This window comes from Bombus pyrosoma, linkage group LG16 (genome assembly GCF_014825855.1).
Source record: "Bombus pyrosoma isolate SC7728 linkage group LG16, ASM1482585v1, whole genome shotgun sequence".
In the NCBI taxonomy this organism is placed as follows: domain Eukaryota; kingdom Metazoa; phylum Arthropoda; class Insecta; order Hymenoptera; family Apidae; genus Bombus; species Bombus pyrosoma.
The window spans coordinates 2,137,254-2,164,621 of record NC_057785.1 but is presented as its reverse complement, the minus strand read 5'-3'; the positions used below and the strand labels follow the sequence as shown (position 1 = coordinate 2,164,621).

The following is a 27,368-nucleotide window of genomic DNA, read 5'->3' as shown; positions in this document are numbered from 1 at the left end:
TGATAAATACAAATGCGGGTTAACATTTTATTTCCATACAAATACTTAATATTCACTAAATGTCTCAAATATTCTTCCTATATTATAAAAATAACATTGATACAAGAACCTCATTTTCTTGAAATACATACTTTGTTCGTATCGGCAGTTTTAAATTTCCCACTAATGTTACTGTCTCATATATTTACATATATGGGAACATAGTTGAACATTTTTTATACAGTTATTTTGTTGCTTATCAGTCAGCATGTAATATGTGTATATAATTCGATACATCGATTAAGGATCGACAAATGAAATCATAATGTATCTTGTACCACTGGTAACTCGAAGTCCTTCGTGATAATGAGTCAATCTTCCAGGATGCATCAACATCCAACCTGGTTTTGTGTCCGTAACAGAGCAATTATAACGGATAAATCGACAACCTCCACCTTCATAATCCACCCCTGCCCTATTTAGAGCGATGTTGATAGTATAAGTTGAACTATCATGATGTGGCTTCAATGATGGTTGTTCATCTGGACGATATCTTACGACGAAATTCATGAGTGCACGAGGTGGCTGTAAATTTCAATTACGAACATATTCAATTAGTTAGCTATTTTCCATTAATATGCAAAACAATGCAGAGTATTTTTTTATTCAATCTCTGATACTCTCAATTTATTTGAAATATTTCACTACAATATGATATGCATACTTCACCTACAACAAGCTATTTCGTTTAACTGGTGACGGTAAAATTTCTCACGAGGGATTGATTTTATGAAAAAAGTATTCTTACAAAAATTGTTTAGTATACGAGTATAGGAAGATATTATAGACGATACAAACAATTTTTTTCTAAGCGTAATAGTGGAAAAGATATTAATATTAAATTAACCTTCTTAAATGGAACCCTGTATTCTCCGCTCATAATATGATAGTGTTCGTTTAGATGAATATAAACAACATGTCACATAATGTCATTTCATGTAGTAGAATGTCATAGATAAAATCCTAAAAATGAACCAGCGAAAATCATGTAGTTGAATTCTACACGACTTCATGGTCTAACGCCATCAAATGATTGCGCTATGAATTAGACAAAGATCGAGTTTCTTATTTCCCTTTATGTCTCTTAGATTCATATCTTTAGTTTCTAACAGTCAGCTTAAGAAGTGTCTTTTGCAAGTTAAGAAGTCTTCCTATGTACCACACAACATTGCAGGATTTTTTAATAACTTTAATTCCTTATGAGATGCTCAATCGTTTCCAGTTAAATAGAACATCCTTTATGTATGTATAACAATATAACTGCAACCTAGTAAAAAAGTGCAACGAATCCGAATACGAAGCCTATCACCATTCCCTATGATGTGATCAGTTTGCCAAATAATGTCTTGCAATTTAAAATTTGTGCAACGGTGCATTAATTTATATGTAGATCAGGGTGAGAAATATTGTGCAACCAACAGACTACTTATTCCCATATATGTATCCTGTTTTTGGTAACTCTTACATTCGTATTATATCCTATAAAAACATGTTCTTGCAAAGGAGTGACATATTCATAAAGAAAATTTAACCAAGATTCGTGGAGGCCGATTTGTTTCATGTGAATATCTCGTGTTGGTACGGCTTCGTATCCACCTTCGATACGTGGGTCCTAAAAATGATTGACACATTTTATAGTTAAAAGACAAATATCTTACATCGTGATAATATCCGGCGAACACGAGTTCCTGAAGAGGTCTAACATACTCCTTTAAAAAGAATAGCCACTGTGGCTCATATTTTACTTGATTCATATGTATATCACGGGTTGGTACATTTTCATAACCACCCGTTAATCTCGGATCCTGTTGGAAAAATTATATTGTTATTGTTTAGTGATAAGGCAAATGTTTATCCTGTGACTGTTTTATCTGAAAAATGTAACTATCGCGTTATTAGTGTAACTGTTACTGTAACTATTTAAAGATAAATAGTCATACATGATTCGATCCGTCCGACCACTTTCCGAACGTTTCCATGATATCTATCAACTCTTTCGTAAACCTCTCGTTTACTATAGGGAACCTATAAACATCTGGGCAAACCTAGAATGAAAATTTAATCGACCTGAATAATATCGAGAATTCATATATTTGATAAATATTAAACATTTCGATAAAATATATATAATGAGCGGGAAAAAGAGTATAAGACAATATCGGTCAATTGGATAAGTACACTATACTACATATATATACGCAGTACGTATACCAATCCATATCCAAAATTTAACACCTGATCTTACATTACACTTTAAATATTACAAGTGCCTCTCGGCAAAGTTAATAATTCTGACGTATTATCTGACGTATCTACGTCTCTTTTATCCGACCACTAGAAATGTATAAATGTGTTTTTACCTGCACCGGAGTTTTATTCGGATTAAAATTTTCCGAATAATTTTCATGTATGTATGTTTTTTCCCAATCTAATTTGTTGTTGAGAATTTGATAGAAATCCGGATGTGTTACCGTAACGTCATAATTATCTGGATCAACGAGATGCCCAAAGTCAACTCTATTACTGACATACATGAAGATGTTTCGTTCTCTGTTAGCATAAGCGAAAGCCATCTCCGTGTCTAAATCGCCTTCCGAATAGGATGGACGAGTCTCTTTGTTACTTATTAGAGTTGCATTAATTAAGTAGCAATTGCTGATAAACGGCACGTTCCATAGTCCTCTGTAATAATATTATACACTATATATTTATGTATATATATGTATACATGGTGGTCCCTAAGTCACTTCCGCATTTAAAAGTTGTATGACTCTCTTTTTTATTGTATTACATAAATATTTTTAAATTTTTGTTCCAAATTCACAAAGGAGCAACAAGTATAAATCCTCGAAAAAAAAGAAAAAGGATTACTCTTTGATATGACACAATGTCTGATATGATCACCAAACTGTAATCTTTACAGGGTGCAATTCACGTTAATGAACAACTCTCGGGTTTTCAGTACTCCAAATCCTGGTGTTCTGTTTATTAACATACCGACCGATTGTCGTGAAAATAGGCCACATCTGCCATTAGAGTAGTGTTAGAAAAATGTAGTATTAATTAAAAAAAAATTCAATTGTTCTTACTTGAATTATTTACACTCAAATTACACACTTTAAAAATGTGTAACAAAAATTTAAAAGTATAATACCAAGAAGAATCTTATATAGCTTTTAAATGGGAAAGTAACTATGGGCTAGCCTGCATGATATTATATTAAATATTAAGTTTTTCTACTGATATGAAATACAGCACAGTAATTATTGTGGTGAAAAATAATGATTCGATTCAGCTTAATTCATATGAACGATCGATTTAATACATAATAGCACGTGGGTATCCAATCGGTCTGCTGTTCTCAGGACCTCAAGGCCAGTGAAGAAGCAGACGCGAAACCATAGAAGGGACCAGCATACTTGTTTGTTAGTCCCGCGAGACAATATTTCGTAAGGCAATCAGTCTGATGTCGTGATTGGCTGATGAACACACTGGCAATGGGTTATGCATAATTATCCAATTGAGATTCATAACTCTGTCACCAATGACGCGACATGCCCATCGTGCATAGTCCATTCATATTTTAGGCTGTAGGCCGAAGCCCAAAGATTCGGCTTGACCACTTGTCAAAAGTAGCGGTTCCGTGTAGCCGGTAAGCACCTGAAGATTGTGTCACTTTTATCACCAACAATTGCTTTCCGGTGAAGTTCGATTGGTATACAAGCGACTATCTTTAACATACATAAGTATAAACACGTTTAATGTTTTGCAAAAGTTACTCAAAAACATTTCAAGTGTTCTAATTCCAAGTTAGAATAATCAAAATCAATTGAAAGCTAAGATACACCCAAGTGTAACAACTCTATGTAAAGTGCATAGAAATATTGACACTTTGAAAAAAGATTGAGAACTATATAATCGTAGAACAAATGAAGATATATCAACTTTTCTGCCTGTTCTTTTTTGCTGGTTTATTGGTAAACACAGACGCGGCAAAAGGTGGAGGAGGTAGAGGAGGCGGCAGACGCAGTGGCGGAAGAGTTTACAAGTCTCGGATGCCTATTCTGATTCCTCACAGAAATCCTGCTAGTGCTAATTACTATGAAAACAAAGATGTGAGTTTAAAGATATTAATTGATATCAGATCATCGATCGCTTAACTTTTAAAATTCGTAGGGAGCGAGAATAGTGAAAGCTTCACACTTTGAATTGGATTACATGTTGGGTAGGAAGATCACGTTTTTCTGCATGGCCACTGGATTTCCAAGGCCTGAGATCACCTGGTTGAAAGATGGAATCGAATTGTATCATCATAAATTCTTTCAGGTATTCTCATTATTCAGAAAAAGGGAAGAGAAATTTGAGGAAAGTTGTAAAATCGTGCGTATTGCAGGTGCATGAATGGCCTGTTGGTAATGATACGTTAAAATCAAAGATGGAAATTGACCCAGCCACCCAAAAAGATGCGGGATATTACGAATGTCAAGCGGATAATCAATATGCGGTTGATCGTCGTGGCTTTAGGACGGATTATGTCATGATCTCTTATTAAAATCAGTACTTTTGTCGTAGTTGAAATACTTAAGTTTAGACGTCAATCTCTTCAACTTAACGTAACAGCAGAAAAGCTAATTTTAAATAGCAAGTTTAATTTTTTAAAAGCTATACACTTTCACTTTCACTTTTCTTCGAAACATATCTAATAATGTTGAATTTAACACTTTTATAACAGCAAAAGCGTTATATTTACAAAAATATAATAAAAAGAAAGATGTACGACACGTTTCGTTATTTTTTTTAATGCACGAATACCATAGATTGTTAAGAATCTCAAAGCATGAAGGCACACTTGGAAATTTAAAGTTCCCCCTATCTTTTACTCATTAAATTACAATTGACTCTTACAAGGGTGGTATATTTATAGCGTAAACCATAAAATAAAACATAAGATAACATATCACAAATTTGTCTGACGAATTACCATTTTGTTCACGAATTAAATGAAAAAATTTCTAAAATAACGTTCAGCCTTGTCATATTCAATCTTGTTTTATTAGAACCAATTCGATTATCAGTACTAGGTAGAACGAACAATCAAGTTAGAGGATTTGGAATTTGGTGATGACCGAGTTGCAATAGGTGTCGAATGAATAACTAGCACATGTACGTATAATACATGCAGTTCAGCAGTATCTGTCTATACATCTGTAATAGATAGGAGAGAAGACTAGGGGAGTAATGAGTAGGTAACTGTTAGTTACATCGGAGTTCCGTGTGATCGTCATACGTTGTCTGTACTCGGTGAATATCTGCGACATATTAACACAGACTCCTCTGTTTTCTCTACTTTTAACCATCTACTTGATCTATCCATTTCTAGTTGCTTTGCTCAAATCATCATGCCACGCTCTACGGTGACGTTATTTCTGTTAATCGTACTACTACTAAATAGCCAGGAAATTCTTGGACGAAGAGGACGAGGCAGAGGAAAAACCAGATCGCGAGTCCAAATAGGACTGCCTATCACTGGAAAGTATCGTGATCCAGAAAGTGATCAATATTATAACAATCATGATGTACGTAGACTTCTAAACCAAGTTAGAAGTCGCTTCTAATTTGTTAATTATTTTCTAAAAATGTTTATCTAGGGAGCAAAAATAGTATTGGCATCGCACTTTGATTTAGAGTACGTTTTAGGACATAAAATCGCTTTCCTTTGCGTGGCACGTGGAAACCCACGGCCACACATCACATGGTTCAAGGATGGTGCTGAGATCTATACACATCTTTATCTACATGTTAGTATAGATAATCTTAATTGCGATGATTAAGTCTTAATAAACGATGATTATAATGATGAAAATTTTGTATGTAAAGGTACACGAATGGCAAGTTGGACCAGATAAAGTGAAATCGAAATTGGAAATAGATCCTGCGACACAAATGGATGCTGGAGTCTACGAATGTACAGCCGATAATATGTACAGTATTGATCGAAGATCCTTCAAGACTGACTTTTCCATCGCTTTCGATTAAGTTTCCTTTTTCACAATACTTTAGTACGAATATAGATGAAATCGAAAATTATTGCCTTTAAGATGTTCGTTAAAATAACTAGTGATAAAAAGGACATGAAATGATTCTCACGAAATGTATAATGTTTGCACACGTATGCATAGTTAGACAATAAATAAAGTACGTTGCATTAAAATAGCAAGTTTGTAAAATACTTTTAAGACATACCTGCGTTCATTCTTGACTATCTCTATGTAATCAAAACTTCGAGCATAGAATCCATCGTCCATTATAGCTCCCCAAAAATTGCTCCACATTTTATATGGTCTGACTAGTAATGGTGCGATGATATCTCGGTGCTGTTCTATTAGAAGTTTCAAAGTATGTTCGTTATCCAGATGGGAAATGGAATCAATTGAGAAATATCCAGAACATTCCTTTAACAAGCAATAATCCCTAAAGAACGATATTTATCTTAAAATTTACAGAAATTTCATTGAAAGTAATAACGTTAAATATATCTTTGATATATACATGGCTAAGTTTCTTGCATCAACTTCACTCATAGCATCATTCACAGAAATTTGCTTACTACTGTTATATTCCTTTTCAACCTTCTTCATAAAATTATCAAGTACATCTTGGTGATACTTTACGTTGTTATGTATAAGCAAATGTAGCTTCGATTTTGGATATGCTTGCTGATATATCGCCGATAGAAATTCGGTCAAGAAAGGAGTCGGCCGTTCTATAAATATAGCGATTAATATAATCGGATATGATTCCGGTATTCTTCTATCCAATTCTATCGTTTCTTCCCAGCACATTACACATCCTTCCTCAGGACTCCATGCATGAGCCAAATAATTCCCCAAAGAATTCAGCGATAACTTGCTGTAACCATTTCCATGAAGAATTAATGGTTCTGTGCTATAAACAGTATTCAAAAGCGAAGCCTTGCCACCCTCAAATTTTAACTCCACATCAGCTATAAAAAAAAATAATCTTATTCACTTTATTCATTTAATTCTACTTTACTTATTCACTTACCTACAGCACCATATAGATTCTGAAATATCTCAGACTTATGATCCAGCTTAATTTTATGACGTTCCCTTAATTCCTCGTCGAGATACGCCAACGTATAAAATAATTGATCGTCATCCTTGTTTTTTATCGGGGCGTGTGTTAAAATCGCGTAAACGTCCGAAGCATAGCCCACGAAGCCTCCAGAATTTAGAAAGCGTTTCCCCAGAGTTGCGGATGGATACTTGGACGCTAGCGATTTATCTGGCCAACAAGAGCCTTCTGCAGAAAACAAAACTCTAGCGTCCATACTCTTAAACTTATTAATGATTTCAGTCAAGTCGCTTAAGTATATTACGTCGTAACTAAAATATAAAGGTAGTTATTAAAATTGACCATTAGAATTAAAATTACAAATAAAACAAGTTAGAGGAGGAAATGAAATATGCAAAAGACCTGTCCGTAAATATAACAATTTTCTGGTCATCGTTCCCATAATTTTCTAGAGCCTTCTTTAAAAGATTTACTTTGTATCCTCCTCCTGCGCTGGTTTTTATGTTATCGCCACCTAACCAAGGTTCTCCCAAACCGAGTACTCTCAAATTATCGCGAAATCCGTAGACGTTGACCGATCTGAGATATCTTTTGTAGCCATCGGTTTCGTTCGAAGCAATAGTGAACACCAATACATCTGTACACAATTTAAACTGTATTTAGATTTTCATATTCTAAGAAAAATGGAAAAAAATTTGATGTAATATATTTGTATATATATCACATTTCAGTGAGTAAAAGAAAAATAATATTTTTCTCTTGGCCGTTTCATTTGAATTTCGAACGCGACACTTCAACTCTGAATACATAAGGCCAAATGGCCCTTTACAAAAACGCTGCGCAGAGATTTATGCATATATGAATGTACATTGCGGCCAAATAACATGTACAAAATATAGAATATTGTATATAGAAAATTTATCCATATGACGCTTCGCTTTTGAGAAAGTCGAGTTTGGTTAAGTGCGATCTACAGAATGTTATTCTGAAAATAATAGAAAGTGGAGTCGTGAAGTCGAAAATATAGAATAAAATTTGTTCACAAGACGCTTCGTTTCCGAGAAAAATAAATTTGAAAATTCATTATACACGTGTACTAGGACTAATTATAATTACCCGATTCTGAACTAAACATGTTCAAACTCTATTTTCTTGAAAATGAAGCGTTGAAACGGAAAAATTTAAATGTTAAATTGTCATATACATAGTTTTGCAATATTTTATTTAATAGCTAGTTCAATAATATTGGTAACGAGTAAAATTTTATTTCGTCTTTGCTCCTTTTTAAAGCATATGTGGCTCCCCATATTGGAAGGGTTTATCTATTTTGAGCAACTAGGTATCAACATATGCACCGAACGAGCAAAAGCTAGGCAGACGCGATTCACATAAGCGCTACATTTTCCACATGACATCATGATTCGAATTACTGTACGTGTTAACAGTCACGTCAGCTCTCAGCGAAACTGGATTCACATAATACATATTGAACGGAATTTCAATTGTCAAAAAGCCGTGTTATTTTGAAATCCAGCCCTTTTATTCATATTTGGGTACAATTGCAAATTAAGAAGCCAAAATTAATTTTATTTCTATAAGAATAATAACTGGTTGAATTAAAAAATACGATGCTTTTATCATACTACATAGACATCATGTAGGCATATATTTAGAAGATTCTTATAAAAAATTTCGACTTCTGTACAGATATTGTCTAATCTTATTGTTCTCCTCATAAACAAATCTAAAGAATTAATTAAGAAAATTCGTGGAAAAGCTGCCATAATAATGATAAAAGGTTTCAGAAAATTGGAAACAGAGGCATCTTCAGAGAATATGCTTATGTAAACGGAAATGGAAAGATAACCAAGCCGCACGAACGCTATTTAATTGTTCATCAAGGCATTGTCGATCAGGCTCTTTCTTTGTGTATTAAATGCGTCGTAATAACTGTAAAATACATTTATTTTCTTGTAATTATAAAACATATTTAAGCATACCCTCATTTTTCAATGAAACATTTTTTTATCGTGTTCTATATTTAATTTTCATAATATCAAGCTTTGGTAGTCATATAAAAATACTAAATAATGCAAAATTTAATATATTTAAGTCTAATTAACTAGTATGTAAATGTTATAATAAATACAAATACTTTCTGTAGCCACCACAGTATACCACTGTAACCACACGGCCATATGTATGTATACAGTATTAATCAAGACTGTTTATACATAATAAAATAAATATTTCGAGAGAGTTTATTCTTTGCTACGCCTTTAAAGGAGATATCAAATTGTTCCGTTGAGATTTAAGAATATACATACATACATACATAATGGTGCACGTGTCTGCCTTCGAATACGATCTCTCTGTTACTGTTCCAATTATTCTTGTAACTATACTGTGCATTAATTAAATGTATAAACGAATATGTAGTGACAATGTACAACGATTTACCTTTATAAATCATTGTTTTTACTATTTATAAGATTAGTTAATTTACTAATAAATTGATCGTATGTTTGGTTTCTATAATCTTTAGTAATTCTTTAATAATTTTTAATAATTCCTCCTACTTCTTCTTAATTCTTACGCCATGTTCATTAATTTCAATATGACAAATTAAGGACAATGAAATAGTTTCCTCTTCCATAGTAAAATTATGTCAAGGATAGAGATGTTATAATCTCGCATAAATTGAAAAAAAGTCAAGATGCTTTTTCCTCACTTGTTGATAAGTGAGATAAAATAATTCCTACGCTCCACCAACATAAGTTAAATAAATATGTAAGTTTTAAACGATCGATTAAACGCCACAATAGTCGTAAAATCTTATCGCCTTTAGGGTCAACGTAACGAAAACTTTCCCTGACAAATAACCACGAAAAGAGAACCAACAAACAAAATTACAAGATTTCATTTGCGCATAGTAATTACGCCAGAATGATGAATACGATTTTTTATAAATTCACATTTGTCTTAGTTGAAAAAAATATAGTAAATTGGAGTATGATTATTTTAATAAAACTTATATTATTAAAAGGTATATATGCATATATTTCCACTCTGTTGGATGTTACCACTTTCAATTTCATTTAATTTAGATGATTTTTTCAATAACTGTTTTGTGTAGATGTACAAAATTGGTATGGTACATAATTCGTAAAATACGTAAAATTTAAACAAAATAATGACGAATAGCAAAACAATATCCCGGCCTATATTTTCCTCCGAACTACATAAATGATCATACAATAAAATAGACGTTAACAACCAAGAATGATAAGAAGCACATTCACAGTTGATCGAATTTATCTTCTCTTCATGCAGATTAATTTAGATGAGTTTTTCAGGAACATTGATGAAAGAATTAAAAGAGCTAGGATGTAACTATTACCGTCTTTGTCTATTGATGGTAGAGTCTCGCTAAACACGTGGTAGGTCAGAAAGAGGCTCCAAAAAAGACAACATCCAATATTCTTCTCACGCATTTTCAACTAAAAGGAACCGCAAACGCGCCGAAGAATGTATGAAATGCACTGTTCTGACTTCTGACTAAGAGTACTAAGACTAGTCTCGAAGGACGGAAAGCAAGTTCGCTGCTACTCCCACACTTTTTGAACAAAAGTTACTACCTTCGACGACTACGTTCGGCACTTGACTCTGATTTATGATTTTAAAGAAACGAAATGAGATTCTCGTGGACATTCTTGATTATATGATGTACGAATAATGATTTCAATATTCTAAGTCATTAATCTGTATCTTAAGTGTTAATCGATTTAATAACATTGGGAATAAGGAATAATACGTTTCATACGACACGGATGGCGGTACGTGTCGTATCACTCTGATGTTGATTTATGTAGATTTAGAGTACAAACAAGATTTTATTGTACTATCTGTAGGTTGCACATATTAGTTAAAAATTAAATAATGTTTAGCTGAAAATTACGAAACACTAAACACCAAGCATATATTATATCAGAGATTTTCTGATTATACACTACAAAGTTATCGACTGCATAAATGGTCATGTGCATTGTCGATAATATTTTGAAGATGTCACTCTTTAACATGTGCCAACCTAATAAAATTTCAGATGAAGTTGGCAATCCTTTCTGAATTACATATTTGAATACGTATTATCTGTTATTATACCACAAATGATTTCATTGTTAACTGTTTGAAGTAATGAAACATCAAATAGATACAGGGTGATTCGTAATTTATGGTACAATGGGGTAAGGGAGATTCTATGATACAAAATAATATAAAAATCAAGAATAACAAAATTGCGTTGGAGATTTCATTTTTTAGAAAATTGAGCGAAAATTTGTGGAATATGCATTTTGTTTCATTTCCAACCAGATCCAGAGGCGCAGATAGCAGATTACATGTGAAAATAAATAGAAAATGTAGAATAAAGTGTTGTCTTCCGAAATCTTATTTTCAAGAAATTTGAATTTGAAAATGTGCCTAGTACACGTGTATACTGAGTTAGTTCTTGGCTAACATATTCAAATTCTAATTTCTCCAAAACGAAACCTTAAATGATAAAATTTTATTCTTTATTTTCAACTTATTTTCACATGTAGAATAACCGTATATCAAATGTCCATTCCTGTCTAGCTGGGAATTAGTCAAATTCACGTATACTTCATAAATTTTCAAACACGATTTTCTTAAAAACGAATCTTCTAACGCAATTTTGCTATTCTTAATTTTCATATTATTTTGAGCCAAAGAATTTTGCTGATTTCATTTGTGCTATGAATTACAGACCACCTTCTATATCATAAGTATCTTTAGCAATCATATAATATAATGCAATACCCTTACCCTTACTCTTTGTATTCCTGTCACAAAAATTTATATTTGCTTTATAGCGTTTAGCAACAATCTGCTTGAATGTGCTTATCGATTCTTCAACACATGTTGCATTCTCGTTGCCAAAATAATCTTCTTTAACTAAAGCATCAACACCCATATAATTTAATACCAAAACACTAATCAGTATAATATTTCTTCTGTTTATCATGATTTTCACGCATCGCACGTCATACAATCATATAACAAAATGTAAATCTTTTTTTGTATTTATTAAATAAAAATTTTAAAAACTATTGAATAAATATTTTAATACGGTACATTACACGTATTTTCGAGATTTGTAATTATTTATTGTAAAAAATAGATTATGTTAAGAAAATTGATTATTGAAAATGCTGTATAGATCCAACTTTGATCGATAAATCAATAGAACTATATGAACCTAAACAAATCGAATCATTTATAGGTGAAATGGAATTCGAAAGCGCGACGGATTAAGTTTTTTGTAAGGACTCGGACACCGTAACCGCGTACTTTTTCCTTCTTTCCTCTTCCTGTAGCTTCTTTCGTTCATTTTTTCGTGTTTTGAGGAAGAAAAGAAAAGAATTTTATGTTACTATATATATGTATAAAAAATAAACAATCACATTATAAAAACAGATTTACGTACTTGAAATAATAAGGGTTATCGTGTATGTAGGTAATTAAGTTAGGTCAGAGAGCCGAACTAATGCCCAACAAATAGGATCAAGCGTCAATTTAATACGATTAGTGGGACAGCAATGTAGACGAAGGCTTCTTTAACATTTTGATAAAAATTTGTTCGCAGTATCCATACACCTATCATCGTCGGTGTTTCATCCTCAGAGCCACAGTAGTTTTGAAATAAAGCAACACTAGACCAAACAATGGGGAAGGATGACGCGGAAACGGTAGCTTTGAAAAAAGAGCTGGAAGATTTAATCAACAAATGCAAGGTTGTATTAGAAAAATTATACATATTACCTGTATCGCATTAATTGCACAGTAATTAGAAAGAAAAAGCTGTAATGAATTCATACTTTGATGTCAATTAAGAACATATTTTTTACACTTTGAACACTTTATTACATAACAGGAAGATCAAAAGAAACAACAAGATACAACTTTGGAAGAAGCATGTAGTAGTGTACCGGATGCACCGAAAGTTAAATTATCTACAAAAAAGTTACTAAAGGGACATATCAACAAAGTGAATTCGGTACATTATAGCGGTGATAGTAGGTCAGTATTGATCATCGATCCTATGATCTGTTCTGTGAAATCAACCGAAACGATTGTGTCCAATCTTGAGCTATCAAAATGAATATCTCCTTCCAGGCATTGCGTGACTGGTTCACTAGACGGAAAATTGATCATTTGGGACTCGTGGACTGGAAATAAAGTTCAGGTAATTCCATTACGTTCAGCATGGGTCATGTCGGTAGCTTTTGCACCCTCGGGAAACTTCGTTGCTTGCGGTGGTATGGACAATATGTGCACTATCTATGATGTAAACAATCGTGACGCCACAGGATCGGCTAAAATCGTTCGAGAATTACTAGGATACGAAGGTTTCCTCTCATCCTGCAGATTCTTGGAGGACAAAAAGATTATCACTGGATCTGGTGACATGAAAATGTATCCGCATCTATAAAGCATTAATAAATAATATGGTTATTTTTCGCCACTATTTATTCGTCATTAATTTCGATATTCTTTTAGTTGTATATGGGATTTGGAAGCAAACAAGAAAACTACCGACTTTTGCGCGCATGCTGGAGATGTGGTTAGTATTAGTTTATCTCCAGACGTAAATACGTATATTACCGGATCGGTGGACAGAACATGTAAACTATGGGATATAAGAGAGCAGACTGCAAAGCAAACTTTCTTTGGACACGGATCTGACGTAAACTCAGTTTGTGTTAGTATAGAAAGTATATTTCGTTATTGGGAGACTGCTGATATTTATGCAGATCAGTATTTTTGCAAATATAGTTTATAAAATGGAATTTAGGTAGAAAATTGTTTTATCTACTAAATATTGTAAAAGGTACTGTATTTTGGATATCTTATATATTTTTGCATATTATATGTATTTTGTGTATTTTTGTATCTTCAAAAAAATAAAAAAATCTTTTGTTTCTCATAAATGTATAAAAATCCGCAGTCTGATTATTATTAGTTACTTAATAAATACAAGTATACTTGAAAGTTTCCCTTAAAATTATATAGTTTTAGTAACTTGTAAGATTACCTTGTAATGAAAAAAATTACTTTCGTTTAGTATCATCCTTCGGGACAAGCTTTTGTAACGGCATCAGAAGATAAAACGGCAAGACTGTGGGACTTAAGATCAGATCAGCAGTTAGCTACATTTAAGCCTCCCAATTCAAACCCCGGATTCACAAGTTGCGGTTTATCTTTTAGCGGAAGATTCATATTCTGTGGAAGCGATGACAACTCCATTCACATATGGGATACATTGAAGAATCAACATAATGGTAAATATTATAGACATTAGAACTAAGCAAATATTTATAATAATTTTCGTAAATTATAATCGACTCTACCTTTCATTCAAAGGTGTTTTAACTGGTCATGAAAACCGGGTAACATCGCTCAGCGTTTCTGGAAATGGTATGGCTGTTGCTAGTTGCTCCTGGGACCAAAATGTTCGAATTTGGGTGTAGAACTTAAAAAAAGAGTATTACTGTCCAATAATATTGAAGAAAAATGGAGCAAAAATAAAAGAGAAAGGGCTTATTTTTTGTTGAAATGTTCTCCGCTCATATTTTACGACTGTCATCAAAATGTTGATACACGAAAAAGTAGGTCTACGCTTTTACAGAAAGATTGCAGAACTACTCTATATTATACGCATTAAATTAAATGCTTACTTAAATGATGTACCATAAAAATATATATATCATTTTAAGTATAAATATCCGTAATATACATCGGAAATTATTGAAGCTTAAAAAATTCGTAATAATTTTATTCTTTCCCAATTAGAAAGTAATTATAAAGTAAGTAAGCAATTAATATTAGGAGAAAAGAATAAAATAATGGTAACAAATTGAATGAACTGTTTGTGAAAGATAGACACATTCGTCGTTTTCTTGCCACTTATATTATTTGTATGCATTTATAAATAGTGCACATGATATCCACAAAGAAAAATTACAATTCTAAACAGCGTATTTGAAAATATAGTTATTATATTTCCCGAATATTTTCAATTTCGTGGGAATTTAATTTTTGAATTTTCTATGGTAGCCTCGTAATATGATTTACAATGGTATCGCTTTATTTCTACATTATACAGATAACATATTTCTTGATCGATGCTGCAAAAAATCGTGCTTTAAAAAAAAGGAGAGAGAGAGAGAGAGAGAGAAATTTTTACCTGTATGTTATTAACATTTAAAGATTTGGTATTCGTTAGGCGTAAAGCTTGAGGGTTAAAGTGCTTCTTTAATGTAGCGGCAAACCTTTAGAATTTACTCGACATAATCCTTATCGCTGTGAACCTAGGCCAGTAGCTACATTAAACGTGTAACATAATACATATGTACTATGCATTCGATATACAAGCTACTGTATACTTTGCTGAACTGATTATTACAAATTTATTCGTTCCATAGTCGATAAATTACACCTATCATGAATTTTTCTTTAATACTGCATACTGAATTAAGAGCAAGGTAACGAAAGCCTTAACAGATGTTCACGAAATGATCGCTATCGTTTTTACTGACAAGTACTTAACATAAAATTCAACGTAAATATACACGGCGAAGATTCGACGGAATAATTGAAGATAAAAAATTGATTTTAAAAACTTATCTTACGGTAATTATATTACGTTATGCATATAATCTTTATGTACAATTGTCAACCTTAAACGAAAGTGTATCTCTCGTAACCGTCGCGTCGCTGGATCACTCTCTTCTATTACTTTCGTGTTATATAAATTAAAATTCATCGAGGTGAATTAAGAGAGCCATAATAACCGTAGCCCCAGCTTCTTTGGTAGCCCATTTGACAGATTCGAACTGCGGGTCATCGCTATCTTTACCACCAGAATTAATTGTATATGAACCAGGCCTTACTAGTAGTTGAAATGCCGTTGAAGCATTTAACTTTTTATTTGATTGAGTATCAATATATCTATGAAATATGACAAATTGATAATTCATAATTAATCACTACTACATATGAAAGTACTTACGGATATCTCTTGGTAAATTCCTCAGATGCTGCATACTTTATACTAGGAGAAAAGACTACCTGAGGGTTTTGATCTTCGGTCTTTATATTCATTGTTAAATTACTCATATCCAATTGCTCTTTTGTCATAAGTTCTCCTGTGTCGAGAATTAGTCTAAAACAACACATAAAACTAGAATTATGCAAAAAGGTCTTTTTTGTTAAATTCTAAATATGTTGGTTTACCTAATTGCATCCAGACGTATACCATAGAAAGCAACATGCCATTTATCGGTTGTACTCTGTGGAATTTGATTGGCGTTAATACTTTGTTTCAACGGAAACCTAGTCCATCCAATCGGTACAGCAAACTCTGCCGGTGGTTCACCCTTTTTGCAAATTGCACTATCCCCTTCTATTTTATAACAGTTGTTACAATAACAAAGTACATCTTCTAAGGAAAAGAATTCGTCCGGTAAAACCAGTGATTTCTTTAATCTCATACACGCCTTTAGATATTCACACTTTTTCATGGGTATATTGTTTATTCCAAGAGGTATGGACGGTAGCGATGGATGCAGCAATGGTGCATTATGAATGGAGACTGTATTTTGTCCTAAAATCGTATTTCCACCAACGGAATTATCAACAGATACTGTATTATTCCAGGATATATTTGAACGCACTTCGTTGAAACTAGAAGAAACAGTGTTCGAAATATCAGATATTGCGTTACTCAATGTATTTTGAGACGAGAATGTCTGAGATGAGCTTAACATATTAACAGATGCATTATTTTGATGCAAGGAGCTTATATTATTTCCTTGACTATTAGATACTATGCTTTCGTTTATCGCATTATTAGCGTTAGTATTTAAGTTAGTTATGTTATTGGTGCTGTTTGCAGTGCCATTTTTAATATTAATATTAGTTGCATTATTTATCTCTACATTTGTACATTCGTTTCTAATAGTCAAATTTTCTGATTGACCATTCAATATCGCGCTATTATTTAACTGATTTGAATTATCGTAAATCTTGTTCTTAATACTTCGTGTTGTGTCGTGATTTATATCCGAGTTCGAATCCAAATTATTACCGTCTGAGATACTGGGCATAGCTTTGTTCTCAACATTATTTGTTAAATGCACATTATCGTTGTTACACGTTGCATATTCCACAATATCATCGTCTTTAGTATTCGAACTGCACTGACTCGGCACACTTGGTGAGGTAGAGGAAGATAAATCCGAAGAAGCAGTTGCGATGACGTTTTCTTTTTCGTGACATTCTAAGTCTGCTTTCTCTCGCGAATTTTCCGCATCTTCTAGCTTCGTTCTCATAGATTCCACGGATGTTATACTATTATCGGTAGTAGATGAGAACGGCTCTATATTATTTGCAACAATGGAAACTTGTTCGCATTGACCATACAGATCAAATACAGCATAAACGTAAGGTGGTAAGTCCGTTGCAGCTACACCTTGATCTACACCATTGATAATTAAGTGTAATCTGTTGTCGTCATCGATAAATAGACCTACTACAGAATTACAGTGAAGACTTTCCAAAGCAGCTCCATACTTTGTCTTTATCTAAGGATAAAGTTTGTTAATATATGTTTCATGTCTTTTATCAATTTGTTTAATACTTACCCTAATACCATTATGTGATATCCAGTCGCTACAAATAATACAAGAGTGTTTTTTAAAGCCAAGAGCAGTTAAGGGAAAGTTAGCCTTTTCAGGTGAAATGCAAGTAACTCCACAATAAATATTAGAAACCCATCGTTTGTTCAATTTCTCTATTTTCACTAAAAATGGCTTTCCTTTCAGTAAAGGACGACTAGACATTACCACTCCTTAGAAACAACATATGATGTAAGAAATGTTAAAATCAATAAGTGTGTGTAGATATGAGAATAAATAATACCTTGATTATAACTTGCAACTCTTCGTGCAGAAGTCTTACTTTCGAGTTGTATGTTTCTGCCATGATTTTCATGAAATTCATAACTCCAATCGTTTTCTCCTATAAAATGAGCAGCAGATTGCGTTGGTGTGAGTGTTGCATCGTTTACTAATTTTCCTTCAGATACATCTATAGATGTGTCCATTCCAGCATCACTATATATGAAATAACAATATTGTATGTTTTCAAGTATCACAAAAAGATGAGCACGCATACTCTGAATATATAATTAAAGACATACTTTCGCAAAACTGGTGGCATTGGATCTAACAATAATTCCAAAGAATCTTGCAATCTCAAACTAGCATTTGGAGATACTACATTATTTTGTTGTTTACTACTCGTTATATTTATAGTTACTGTACTACCAAAAAGATCGATCACAGCGTACACCATTTCCGGTATACTCGATGCCGCTATACCCATATCCTCTCCATTTATATAAAATTTTAAATTACCCTCGTGTGTACGTTTCAGTCCAATTTTATCACCAACACGTAACCATTCCAAACTTGGACAATAATTCATACATAAAACATATCCATTGTGTCTTACTTCATTACCTATATATATAAGATTCTAAATTGTAGTAAATTATACAATATGTATCATATTCATTTTATTCTAACATTCTTACCTGTTAAGTACCAAGCATCTGTTGAAATGGACCCCATGCCAGGTACAAGATTCATAGATGTTAACCAGTTTCCACTTTCATTTTTCACAACACCTATCCTTAAACAACCACTCCATTCACGAGCTACTTCTTGTATGGCAATTTCAAAAAGTTCATTATTTTCTAACGGTGTTTCGCTTAATAATATAGCATTATTATATTCTCTACACCTAGTTGCTACTGTTCTATCATTATTTAATTGAACATTTAAACCAACAGATTCATGAAATTTATGCATTATCTCTGTCTGAGCTTGAAGCTGAATTACTGATGTAGGTTGCTGACTAGTACTGTTTTCTGATGGCAAATACTGTTGTGTTGTTGGATCCCTGCGTTCCGGTTGTACAATTGTAACCTAATGAATTGATATTAATAAATAAATAAATAAATAAATGTACATATATATATATGTGCGTATATTTATTATTTATATATGTAATACGAATAGCATATCATATTTTTTATTATTTTATCTTTGAGATTAGATAAGAGTCTTTAAGTTTGATATACCTGAACACATTGTCCATACAATTCAATCACAGGATAGACATGTGGCGGTACACCTGTACAAGCAGGTCCCTGATCTACTCCATCTAAATAATAGTGCAAACTACTATCTGAACATCGCATCATGCCAATGCGATTTCCCTCAATTAGTTTGTCTAAATCACAAGCGTAATTATTCCTTAAAATAACACCATCTCGCATAACGTTAGATCCAGACAACATCCAAGTATCGTGATCGATATCCGTCATCGTAGATGGAAATTCCAACTCGTCGGGTCTTATAAGAGTTACACCTAAAAAAAATATTTCCTTACTAATATCCTACTAAGCAAGAGAATGTAAATTATACTTTTAAATATATACCTGCTTCAATTGCTCCTGTCCATCTATCAACCATTTTATCGATTGTCACTTCAAACATTTCACCATCACGCAGCGCACGATTTGCAATTACAATAGCTTCATTGAATTCCCCTAAAGCTCTAGGCCTCAATGCAGTCAATCCATTATTTATTATCTTTGCATTCTTACTATGTATATGATGAAACCTCAAGTCACTATTTGGGAAAAATAATTAATAATAAATATCTTCGATCGCATGTTCAAAAGTGAACAAAATTTACGAACCTATACAAGGTTGTATTGCTGAAGCTTGAATTGTTTGTAGTAGGGCTATAGAAGTCTGTATTGTCAACTATAGTTGCCTGTGCTGCTTGCCCATAAAGATCTATGACACCATAAACTTTCTCAGGCACGTTCATCGCTGCAGCCCCTTGATCAGCACCATTTACATAAAAGTGCAATGTTGCATTGTCCTTTCTCATTACACCTACACGATCTCCCACTTGTAGACGATCAAGATTCTGACCGTATTGGTCTATTATCATAGTACCATTGTGCATCACCCCATTTTCTGTCATCATCCATGTACCGGATCTGCAAGGGATATGACCACCTTCGAGCAATAATACGGGCGATAAACTTAACATAAATTTAGGAAAAAGTATATGTGTATATTAATATTAATTGGAAATATTAATTTACATACCTAACGTTTGTCATAGTGAAAGGAAACTCTAGTTCAGTTGGGGAATGAGTGGTAACTCCTATTTCGATAGAACCTGCCCATTTTGTTACAATTTTGTCCAACCTCACTTCGAATAATTCATTTGGTTTCAATGGTCTTGAAGTCAATACAACACCGTTGTTAAAATCATCCATTACGCTAAAAAACAATGGCATATAGATTTATTACATACACATTCTAATAAAATTTCATGTACATTGTTAAATAAGTTTTTATTTACTTAGGCCTATGCGCAGTGCGTCCGTTATTAATCACTTCGACATGTGTACCGCAGCAAGAATGAAACATAAGTCTGTCTGGCGGCTCTTCCTCGGTTTCTAAATAACAAAAGTATCCGAAAAATTTATCGCGGTGTTGTACCATAAATCAATAACATAAGAAAAATGATTGATACTAAACTCTTACCATTTAAACCTTGCAATTGTAACGTGTTTCGTCTAGTAACTAAGTTTTGTTCCTCCCTTTCATCACGATCGACGATTGTTACTTTTACCGTCATACCGTACAAATCTATAACACCCCATACACCTACAGGTACTTTAGCTGCAATACCTTGATCTAATCCATTTATTAGATAATGAAGATTTCCATTGCTTCGTCTTATCATGCCTACTCTATCACCTTCCTAAATAAGTATTTTATTGAATCACATATAATATAAAACATTCTTAGTAACACTCCACTTTGATTTTAATTACCCTTAATTCATCTAAATTAAATTCCCCATATTCACGACATGTGCCCTTTCCGTTTACCAAAATTCCACACCCAGACATCATCGTTGTTCCCGACCGCATATTAGTCATTGTTGCTGGAAATTCTAATGCTGTTGGACTATGCATTGTAACTCCAACTTCTATACTACCTGACCACTTGTGTACAAGCCTATCAATTCGTACCTATAGTAATATATAATTTACATTAATGTCTCATGCATTAGAAATCATTTCTTACTTTAGATTTTCCTTATTTACCTCAAATAATTCATTGTCCCTTAATGGCCTATGAGTCATTACTACTCCATTATTAAATTCATCTAAGGGTCTTCGCCTTTCTGCAGTTCTGGCATTGTTAGACAATTTTACCAGCGAGCCAACTCTCTCATGAAATCTTAATCTATCCTCCCTAATAGCTGCAGGACTTGGATTCTTAGGTAAATTAACATTAACATTAACATTTAAATTAACATTCAAATTAGCGACTAGATTAGTTGTTGAGGAATTAGATGCTTCTCCAAGAGCGAAGTCGTTATTAATTTCAACTTCATCTTTTGGCTCGTTACATAAAGTGGAGACAACCTGTGGGTGAGTTATAGTCACCTGCACACAATCGCCATACATGTCTACAACTGCAAAAATGCGTTCTGGAATATTAGATACAGCTACTCCTTGAGAGACACCATTGATATAAAATATCAATTCATGCTATAATTAAAAGAAAACAAGAAGTGAATAAAACTATTTATTAAAATAAGCATTACAACATTAATACACAAAAAAAAACTTACATTAGATGTCCTCATTACTCCTAAAGTACTTCCTTCTTGTAATTCATTTAGACACATTCCATACATTTCTACCGTTCTTATTCCATCATGCATTATGCCAGAATCAACCATAATCCAAGTTCCTTGACGAAGATTAGTAGCACAGGCTGTTAATTCTATTATTTCTGGATCGCATTCTGTTACTCCTATTTCTATACTGCCGCTCCATGATGTCATCTGCATAACAGAACTTGAACTTAAAAAGAAAATAACTCAATATAAAATGACTAGTAATTTCCATAGAAATGTTAACTTTTTCACTAATACATTTGATATATACTATATGTGCAATTGTATTTTTATAAAGATAATAATTTTAAACTATATTACAATACATGATAATTTAGAGTATATTACAGTATATAAACGAGTATCAATCCTAAATTTGATAATCCGACACGAAATCTACATTAAATCGTTAAAAATAAGAGTCAAAAGCAATAAACAAAGTACGAGCATTTACAATTTGATTTGTTACTGATGCGTTCTATGACAGTTTTTAACAGGAACACGGAATACGCGTAACTCCTAAATATAAATGGTAAATTGAATGGTAAATATAAATGGTAAATTGAATGGTAAATATAAATGGTAAGTTGAAAACTTCAAATTATCAACATTGTAAACAACGTTTTGACAGATTCGAAGGATTCAATACTAAACTAGACAAGTTCAAAGTTTGCGGTTCGGTACCTTTTTATCGATGCGGACTTCAAAAAGCTCATCATCCTTAAGTGGTTGCGCGCTGAGAACCAATCCATGATTATATTCTGAAAAATCCCTTATGGCCGTGCAATTGTTGTTTGTTAAAGTTACACGATGACCGCATCGTTGATGAAACATGTCGACCATTTGTTGTGCACCGACCACCGACATATAACCAAACCATGCATTGCCTTCTTCTTTCCACTATCTCTCTATCTTCTTTTAACTAATGTTTTACTATCTGCACTATCTCACTTTCTATCGTATGTCTCTCTCTCTCTCTACGCGCAATCACGAACGATGTAACAATTGCAACTATATCTATAAGATAGGCACGGTCATATTTGGTCATATGCATAAATTACGATAACCTTTTCTTTACCAGTTTATTATTGGATAGTGGTAATCTAACTTTTATTCTATGTTTCAACAACAAAGTAGTAATACTTAATAGAAATAAAAAGAAATTTATAATTAGATTGCGAATTTTTATGTGTTCGTGAGAAATTTGTATGATTTGTAGGATATTTGCATATTATATGTAATGTGTGCATATAATATACAATATGCATGCAATATGCACACATTGCGTATAAATGCAAATAATCATTATATATTACTATTATTTATTTATTTGTGAATAGAAGTGTAGGAACTGAAGGTATAAATCCAATATATACATACAATTATATATACATATATATTACGTATCACGTATATGTAAAGCAAAAAATAAATAAAAATTGTATTTTTATAAAGATAATAATTTTAAACTATATTACAATACATGATAATTTAGAGTATATTACGGTACATAAACGAGTATTAATCCTAAATTTGATAATCCGACACGAAACCTACATTAAATCGTTAAAAATAAGAGTCAAAAGCAATAAACAAAGTACGAGCATTTACAATTTGATTTGTTACTGATGCGTTCTATGACAGTTTTTAACAGGAACACGGAATACGCGTAACTCCTAAATATAAATGGTAAATTGAATGGTAAATATGAATGGTAAATTGAAAACTTCAAATTATCAACATTGTAAACAACGTTTTGACAGATTCGAAGAATTCACTACTAAACTAGACAAGTTCAAAGTTTGCGGTTCGGTACCTTTTTATCGATGCGGACTTCAAAAAGCTCATCGTCTTTAAGTGGTTCCGCGCTGAGAAACAATCTATGATTATATTCTGAAAAATCCCTTATGGCCGTGCAATTGAAGACAAAACGAAAAGTAAAAAAACGCAGTAATAGCTACATAATATATGCAACATAAAATTAAATATAAATGTAATTACAAAAATGCCATAATTAAAACATAATCTAAAGATATCTAAACAATGAATAAGTCTTAATATAAAGATTTCTTGAGATAATAAGTAGTGCTACAGAAAAAATCAATCTTATCCGTAAATGTATTGGCTAATATTTGATGAATTGAATTATTTAAACCATATTTAATTTTTACAGTAACATAATGCAATACGTAATTTTTTCTAGAAGCTTTACTACCATATTATTTTTATAGTATATATTATCGTTAAACTACGGATTTTTATGCAAATTCATATTTTTGAAAATATAATTAAAAAAACAGAACTTCGATAGAAAAGTATTGTACCTACTAAATATCACTACTATAGAAAACATTATATATAAATATTTTACATATTTTTTCATGCTATGTGCATTTTGTGCGACTTTGCACTTTCTAATTTTCTATAAATGCGTAAAAATTCGCAGTTTAATTCTAACATTTGGTAGATGAAATAAATTCCTGTTCAAATTTCTATTTCTTTAATTCATAAAAATATAAAGATGCATAAAAATCCGTAGTCTATGATATACAGTGGTATATGATTATATACATCTTGGAATAATATCATTTTAGAAATTCAATTTACGATATACTAGAAATTTTGGGAACTAACATGTTCAAAGAAAATGATAAAGAAAAATAATATTTTTTCTTCTTGGATTTTCTACATCTTGCGGCATGCAATAGATTGAGAAAAAATTCAATTTTCTCGTCGACTGAATATCGATTTCCGAGATACAAAACCTCGAAACTCATTGATATTAGTGAAAAATCGAATCACTTTTATTCAATTGAAATGTATTTATCTCCATTATTTGCTTTGTTTATAATGAGTTTGCAACGAATTTGTTTATGCTAAGAGCATTTGAAGAATATGAATACGTTGACCTTTGCAATTAAAATTAGAATAATAAAAGATATCAATTCATCTTTACAGATGTACCATAGGAAATTCAAAAGAATTTTCTAACCTTATCTGACTTCTTACGTGTGTAAAACACTCGTTGAATTGAAATGTTTTATGCGGAAAGATAAAAACGATTATTTAGAAGTTAGTTTTACTTAGTACTTAACTATTTATTTATTTATTTAATTATTTAACAAAGTTTTTAATATGATAAACTTGTCAACGAATATCTATTTGCACGTGAATCAATGTACAGAGAGTTATCAAATACTTCAGATGTTCTCAATTATATTCAACGAATAGCACGTATTATTTCATTACGTGAGACATGTTTCAATTTAATCGTCAATATGAACATCATAAAACATAAGATATGGTTTGTGATTATTATACTATTTAAAATATCTTAGGAGAAACGTCATTATCTGGTGTATAATAGCATAAAATAAATTTTATAAAAGAAGGTACTTAACATCTATTCAATTTTCTAGTATGGTATCTGATTTTTTTTATCCTAACATGGGTGGTGTTGAGGAACATATCTTTAATTTGTCTCAATGTTTAATGGAGCTTGGACATAAAGTTGTAGTGCTTACTCATTCCTATGGTGATAGAATTGGAGTACGTTATATGACAAATGGCCTAAAAGTAACGTACAGTATAAAGAATATTTATAATTTGAAAGTATAAAGTCTATACAAAGAATATTTATTAATGCTAAAAATATTTTATTTTTAAGGTATATTACATACCAGTAAAAGTATTCTACAATCAATGTGTTCTTCCAACAATGATTTGTTCTATCCCTCTCATTAGATATATCTTTCTAAGGGAAGAAATCCAAATAGTTCATGGTCATTCTGCATTCTCTGCTCTTGCTCATGAAGGGATGTTAATTGGCCGTCTGATGGGATTGAAAGTAAGTTGTTTGTTACTTAACGACAAAATATATGTTCATACAATACATTCTTCTTGTATGCTGGGATTTTAGACCATTTTCACAGATCATTCGCTTTTTGGTTTTGCGGATGCCTCTGCGATTTTAACAAATAAATTTTTAGAGATATCGTTAGCTGATTGCAACCATTGTATATGTGTATCACATACTGGGAAAGAGAATACAGTATTGAGAGCAAAGGTCTTAAAAGAGAAAGTTTCTGTTATCCCAAATGCAGTTGATACTACTTTATTTATGCCTGACATCAGTAAAAGAGATGATAATTTTAGTAAGTTATTTTTTATTTTTATATTTTATTTATATTATGCCATAAAATTGATACATAATACTACTAACGTTACCTATTATTAATTATAGTTACAATAGTCATAGTATCGCGACTAGTATATCGCAAAGGCGTCGATTTATTAGCTCGTATTATACCCGATCTTTGTAGTCGATACAAGAATGTGCAATTTCTAATTGCTGGAGATGGTCCCAAAAGATGGCTCATAGAAGAAATACGAGAAAGAAACTTGTTACAACATAGAGTAACGTTGCTTGGAAGCTTGGAGCATTCTCAAATTAGACATGTATTGAATAAGGGTCATATATTCCTAAATACAAGTCTGACAGAAGCATATTGCATGGCAATTGTTGAAGCTGCATCATGCGGGTAAAACATTATTTTTCAATAACATTAAGACAGTTGTCACTGCTTATATTGGTATAATGTTTCCATTTATTATAGTTTACAAGTTGTTTCAACAAAAGTCGGTGGTATACCTGAAGTACTGCCACCTGATTTAATTTATTTAGTAGAACCCACAGTACCTGCTCTTATTAATGGACTAGAATCTGCTATAACAGATTATAAAGAAGGAAATACTAAATGTCCATTTGAAATGCATAGAAGGATAAGTTTATTTTATAACTGGTTTAATATTACTAAAAGGACTGAAATAGTTTACAATTTAGTAAAACAAGAAAATAAAAAGAATTTAGGTCAACAATTAGCAAGTTATGTTCAAAGTGGAGTATTAGCCTATTTACTTGTTGTATCATTGTGCTACATCATTTTACAAATTTTAGAAATCCTTGTACCACAAAAGGTAAGTTAAAACTTTGTAGCAATTAACAATAATAACATAATAACAATAACAAATGTAATAATTTCTAGTACATTGATATTGCAAAAGATTATGCTGAAATTAACGTCATACAGCCTCGAGGAGACGAAAAAGAGGATTAATATTTTATTTCCAAGATGTACTATAAGGTGATATAAGCATTTTGATAGTATGTGTTTTATATACCAAATACATTCCTATCAGTACGATTTAAATATATCTTTTCGTGCAAGAGGTTCAACTATTCATAAAAATACTTCCTAACATTCTTTTGAGATAACATATTTTCATGTTGTATAAATATATATGTACAAAAACAGAAATACAGTGTCCAAAGTACAAATACAGTTGTTAAAAAAAATTAAACTAATGTA

At 32.1% G+C, this 27,368-nt stretch overlaps 5 protein-coding genes across 10 annotated transcripts; 3 read left to right on the top strand and 2 right to left on the bottom strand.

Moving 5' to 3' along the window:
• Positions 1–13: 13 nt before the first annotated feature.
• LOC122576388 (procollagen-lysine,2-oxoglutarate 5-dioxygenase) lies at positions 14–11,127 on the bottom strand. Of its 3 annotated transcripts, none has more exons than XM_043746625.1 (9): positions 10,535–11,127; positions 7,537–7,771; positions 7,105–7,445; positions 6,589–7,042; positions 6,283–6,510; positions 2,400–2,721; positions 1,980–2,084; positions 1,505–1,651; positions 14–564 (listed from the first exon to the last, which is right to left on the bottom strand). In XM_043746625.1, the coding sequence occupies exons 1-9, from the start codon at positions 10,626–10,628 to the stop codon at positions 280–282; spliced, it is 2,211 nt and encodes a 736-aa protein (XP_043602560.1). In that variant the 5' UTR covers positions 10,629–11,127; the 3' UTR covers positions 14–279. The 3 variants fall into 3 exon arrangements, with proteins under 3 accessions (XP_043602560.1, XP_043602558.1, XP_043602559.1); XM_043746623.1 differs by lacking the exon at positions 1,505–1,651 and adding an exon at positions 1,698–1,844 and having other exon boundaries at positions 10,535–11,121; XM_043746624.1 differs by having other exon boundaries at positions 428–564; positions 1,505–1,844; positions 10,535–11,125.
• LOC122576398 (immunoglobulin domain-containing protein oig-4-like) lies at positions 3,777–6,250 on the top strand. Of its 2 annotated transcripts, XM_043746644.1 has the most exons (5): positions 3,777–4,154; positions 4,216–4,361; positions 5,429–5,615; positions 5,688–5,837; positions 5,917–6,250. In XM_043746644.1, exons 1-5 carry the CDS (start codon positions 3,969–3,971, stop codon positions 6,073–6,075), a joined length of 828 nt encoding a protein of 275 aa, XP_043602579.1. In that variant the 5' UTR covers positions 3,777–3,968; the 3' UTR covers positions 6,076–6,250. The 2 variants fall into 2 exon arrangements, with proteins under 2 accessions (XP_043602579.1, XP_043602578.1); XM_043746643.1 differs by lacking the exons at positions 3,777–4,154; positions 4,216–4,361 and adding an exon at positions 4,603–5,340 and having other exon boundaries at positions 5,420–5,615.
• Positions 11,128–12,786: 1,659 nt separating the features above from the next.
• Positions 12,787–15,194, top strand: LOC122576394 (guanine nucleotide-binding protein subunit beta-2). Its single transcript, XM_043746634.1, has 6 exons — positions 12,787–12,947; positions 13,088–13,233; positions 13,330–13,629; positions 13,714–13,915; positions 14,279–14,495; positions 14,578–15,194. The coding sequence occupies exons 1-6, from the start codon at positions 12,879–12,881 to the stop codon at positions 14,682–14,684; spliced, it is 1,041 nt and encodes a 346-aa protein (XP_043602569.1). The 5' UTR covers positions 12,787–12,878; the 3' UTR covers positions 14,685–15,194.
• A 148-nt stretch (positions 15,195–15,342) lies between these two features.
• LOC122576385 (neuralized-like protein 4) lies at positions 15,343–25,129 on the bottom strand. Of its 2 annotated transcripts, XM_043746616.1 has the most exons (18): positions 24,992–25,129; positions 22,684–23,016; positions 21,952–22,167; positions 21,419–21,868; positions 21,143–21,343; positions 20,850–21,069; positions 20,665–20,761; positions 20,406–20,582; positions 19,985–20,293; positions 19,721–19,914; positions 19,361–19,650; positions 18,812–19,205; positions 18,416–18,737; positions 18,136–18,329; positions 17,859–18,064; positions 16,450–17,798; positions 16,226–16,378; positions 15,343–16,164 (listed from the first exon to the last, which is right to left on the bottom strand). In XM_043746616.1, exons 2-18 carry the CDS (start codon positions 22,864–22,866, stop codon positions 15,969–15,971), a joined length of 5,151 nt encoding a protein of 1,716 aa, XP_043602551.1. In that variant the 5' UTR covers positions 22,867–23,016; positions 24,992–25,129; the 3' UTR covers positions 15,343–15,968. The 2 variants fall into 2 exon arrangements, with proteins under 2 accessions (XP_043602551.1, XP_043602552.1); XM_043746617.1 differs by lacking the exon at positions 24,992–25,129 and having other exon boundaries at positions 21,952–22,186; positions 22,684–22,822.
• Positions 25,130–25,167: 38 nt separating this feature from the next.
• Positions 25,168–27,360, top strand: LOC122576390 (phosphatidylinositol N-acetylglucosaminyltransferase subunit A). Of its 2 annotated transcripts, none has more exons than XM_043746629.1 (7): positions 25,168–25,303; positions 25,419–25,548; positions 25,667–25,846; positions 25,919–26,153; positions 26,243–26,540; positions 26,616–26,976; positions 27,045–27,360. In XM_043746629.1, exons 1-7 carry the CDS (start codon positions 25,176–25,178, stop codon positions 27,114–27,116), a joined length of 1,404 nt encoding a protein of 467 aa, XP_043602564.1. In that variant the 5' UTR covers positions 25,168–25,175; the 3' UTR covers positions 27,117–27,360. The 2 variants fall into 2 exon arrangements, with proteins under 2 accessions (XP_043602564.1, XP_043602563.1); XM_043746628.1 differs by having other exon boundaries at positions 25,419–25,575.
• Positions 27,361–27,368: the final 8 nt, after the last annotated feature.

Excerpts from the sequence above, each read along its gene's own strand:
- LOC122576398 (XM_043746644.1), top strand. The coding sequence starts at position 3,969 with ATGAAGATATATCAACTTTTCTGCCTGTTCTTTTTTGCTGGTTTATTG. Across the intron at positions 4,155-4,215 it reads ATTACTATGAAAACAAAGAT|GGAGCGAGAATAGTGAAAGC; the intron begins GTGAGTTTAAAG and ends TAAAATTCGTAG. Across the intron at positions 5,616-5,687 it reads AATATTATAACAATCATGAT|GGAGCAAAAATAGTATTGGC; the intron begins GTACGTAGACTT and ends ATGTTTATCTAG.
- LOC122576388 (XM_043746625.1), bottom strand. The coding sequence starts at position 10,628 with ATGCGTGAGAAGAATATTGGATGTTGTCTTTTTTGGAGCCTCTTTCTG. Across the intron at positions 7,043-7,104 it reads GAATCTATATGGTGCTGTAG|CTGATGTGGAGTTAAAATTT; the intron begins GTAAGTGAATAA and ends TTTTTTTTATAG. Across the intron at positions 1,652-1,979 it reads GGTCGGACGGATCGAATCAT|GACCCACGTATCGAAGGTGG; the intron begins GTATGACTATTT and ends AATCATTTTTAG.
- LOC122576394 (XM_043746634.1), top strand. The coding sequence starts at position 12,879 with ATGGGGAAGGATGACGCGGAAACGGTAGCTTTGAAAAAAGAGCTGGAA. Across the intron at positions 13,234-13,329 it reads CATTATAGCGGTGATAGTAG|GCATTGCGTGACTGGTTCAC; the intron begins GTCAGTATTGAT and ends ATCTCCTTCCAG. Across the intron at positions 14,496-14,577 it reads ATTGAAGAATCAACATAATG|GTGTTTTAACTGGTCATGAA; the intron begins GTAAATATTATA and ends TTTCATTCAAAG.
- LOC122576385 (XM_043746616.1), bottom strand. The coding sequence starts at position 22,866 with ATGTCGGTGGTCGGTGCACAACAAATGGTCGACATGTTTCATCAACGA. Across the intron at positions 17,799-17,858 it reads TATCACATAATGGTATTAGG|ATAAAGACAAAGTATGGAGC; the intron begins GTAAGTATTAAA and ends CTTTATCCTTAG. Across the intron at positions 16,165-16,225 it reads GAATTTACCAAGAGATATCC|ATATATTGATACTCAATCAA; the intron begins GTAAGTACTTTC and ends CATATTTCATAG.
- LOC122576390 (XM_043746628.1), top strand. The coding sequence starts at position 25,176 with ATGTACAGAGAGTTATCAAATACTTCAGATGTTCTCAATTATATTCAA. Across the intron at positions 25,304-25,418 it reads ATCATAAAACATAAGATATG|TATGGTATCTGATTTTTTTT; the intron begins GTTTGTGATTAT and ends TCAATTTTCTAG. Across the intron at positions 26,977-27,044 it reads AAATCCTTGTACCACAAAAG|TACATTGATATTGCAAAAGA; the intron begins GTAAGTTAAAAC and ends AATAATTTCTAG.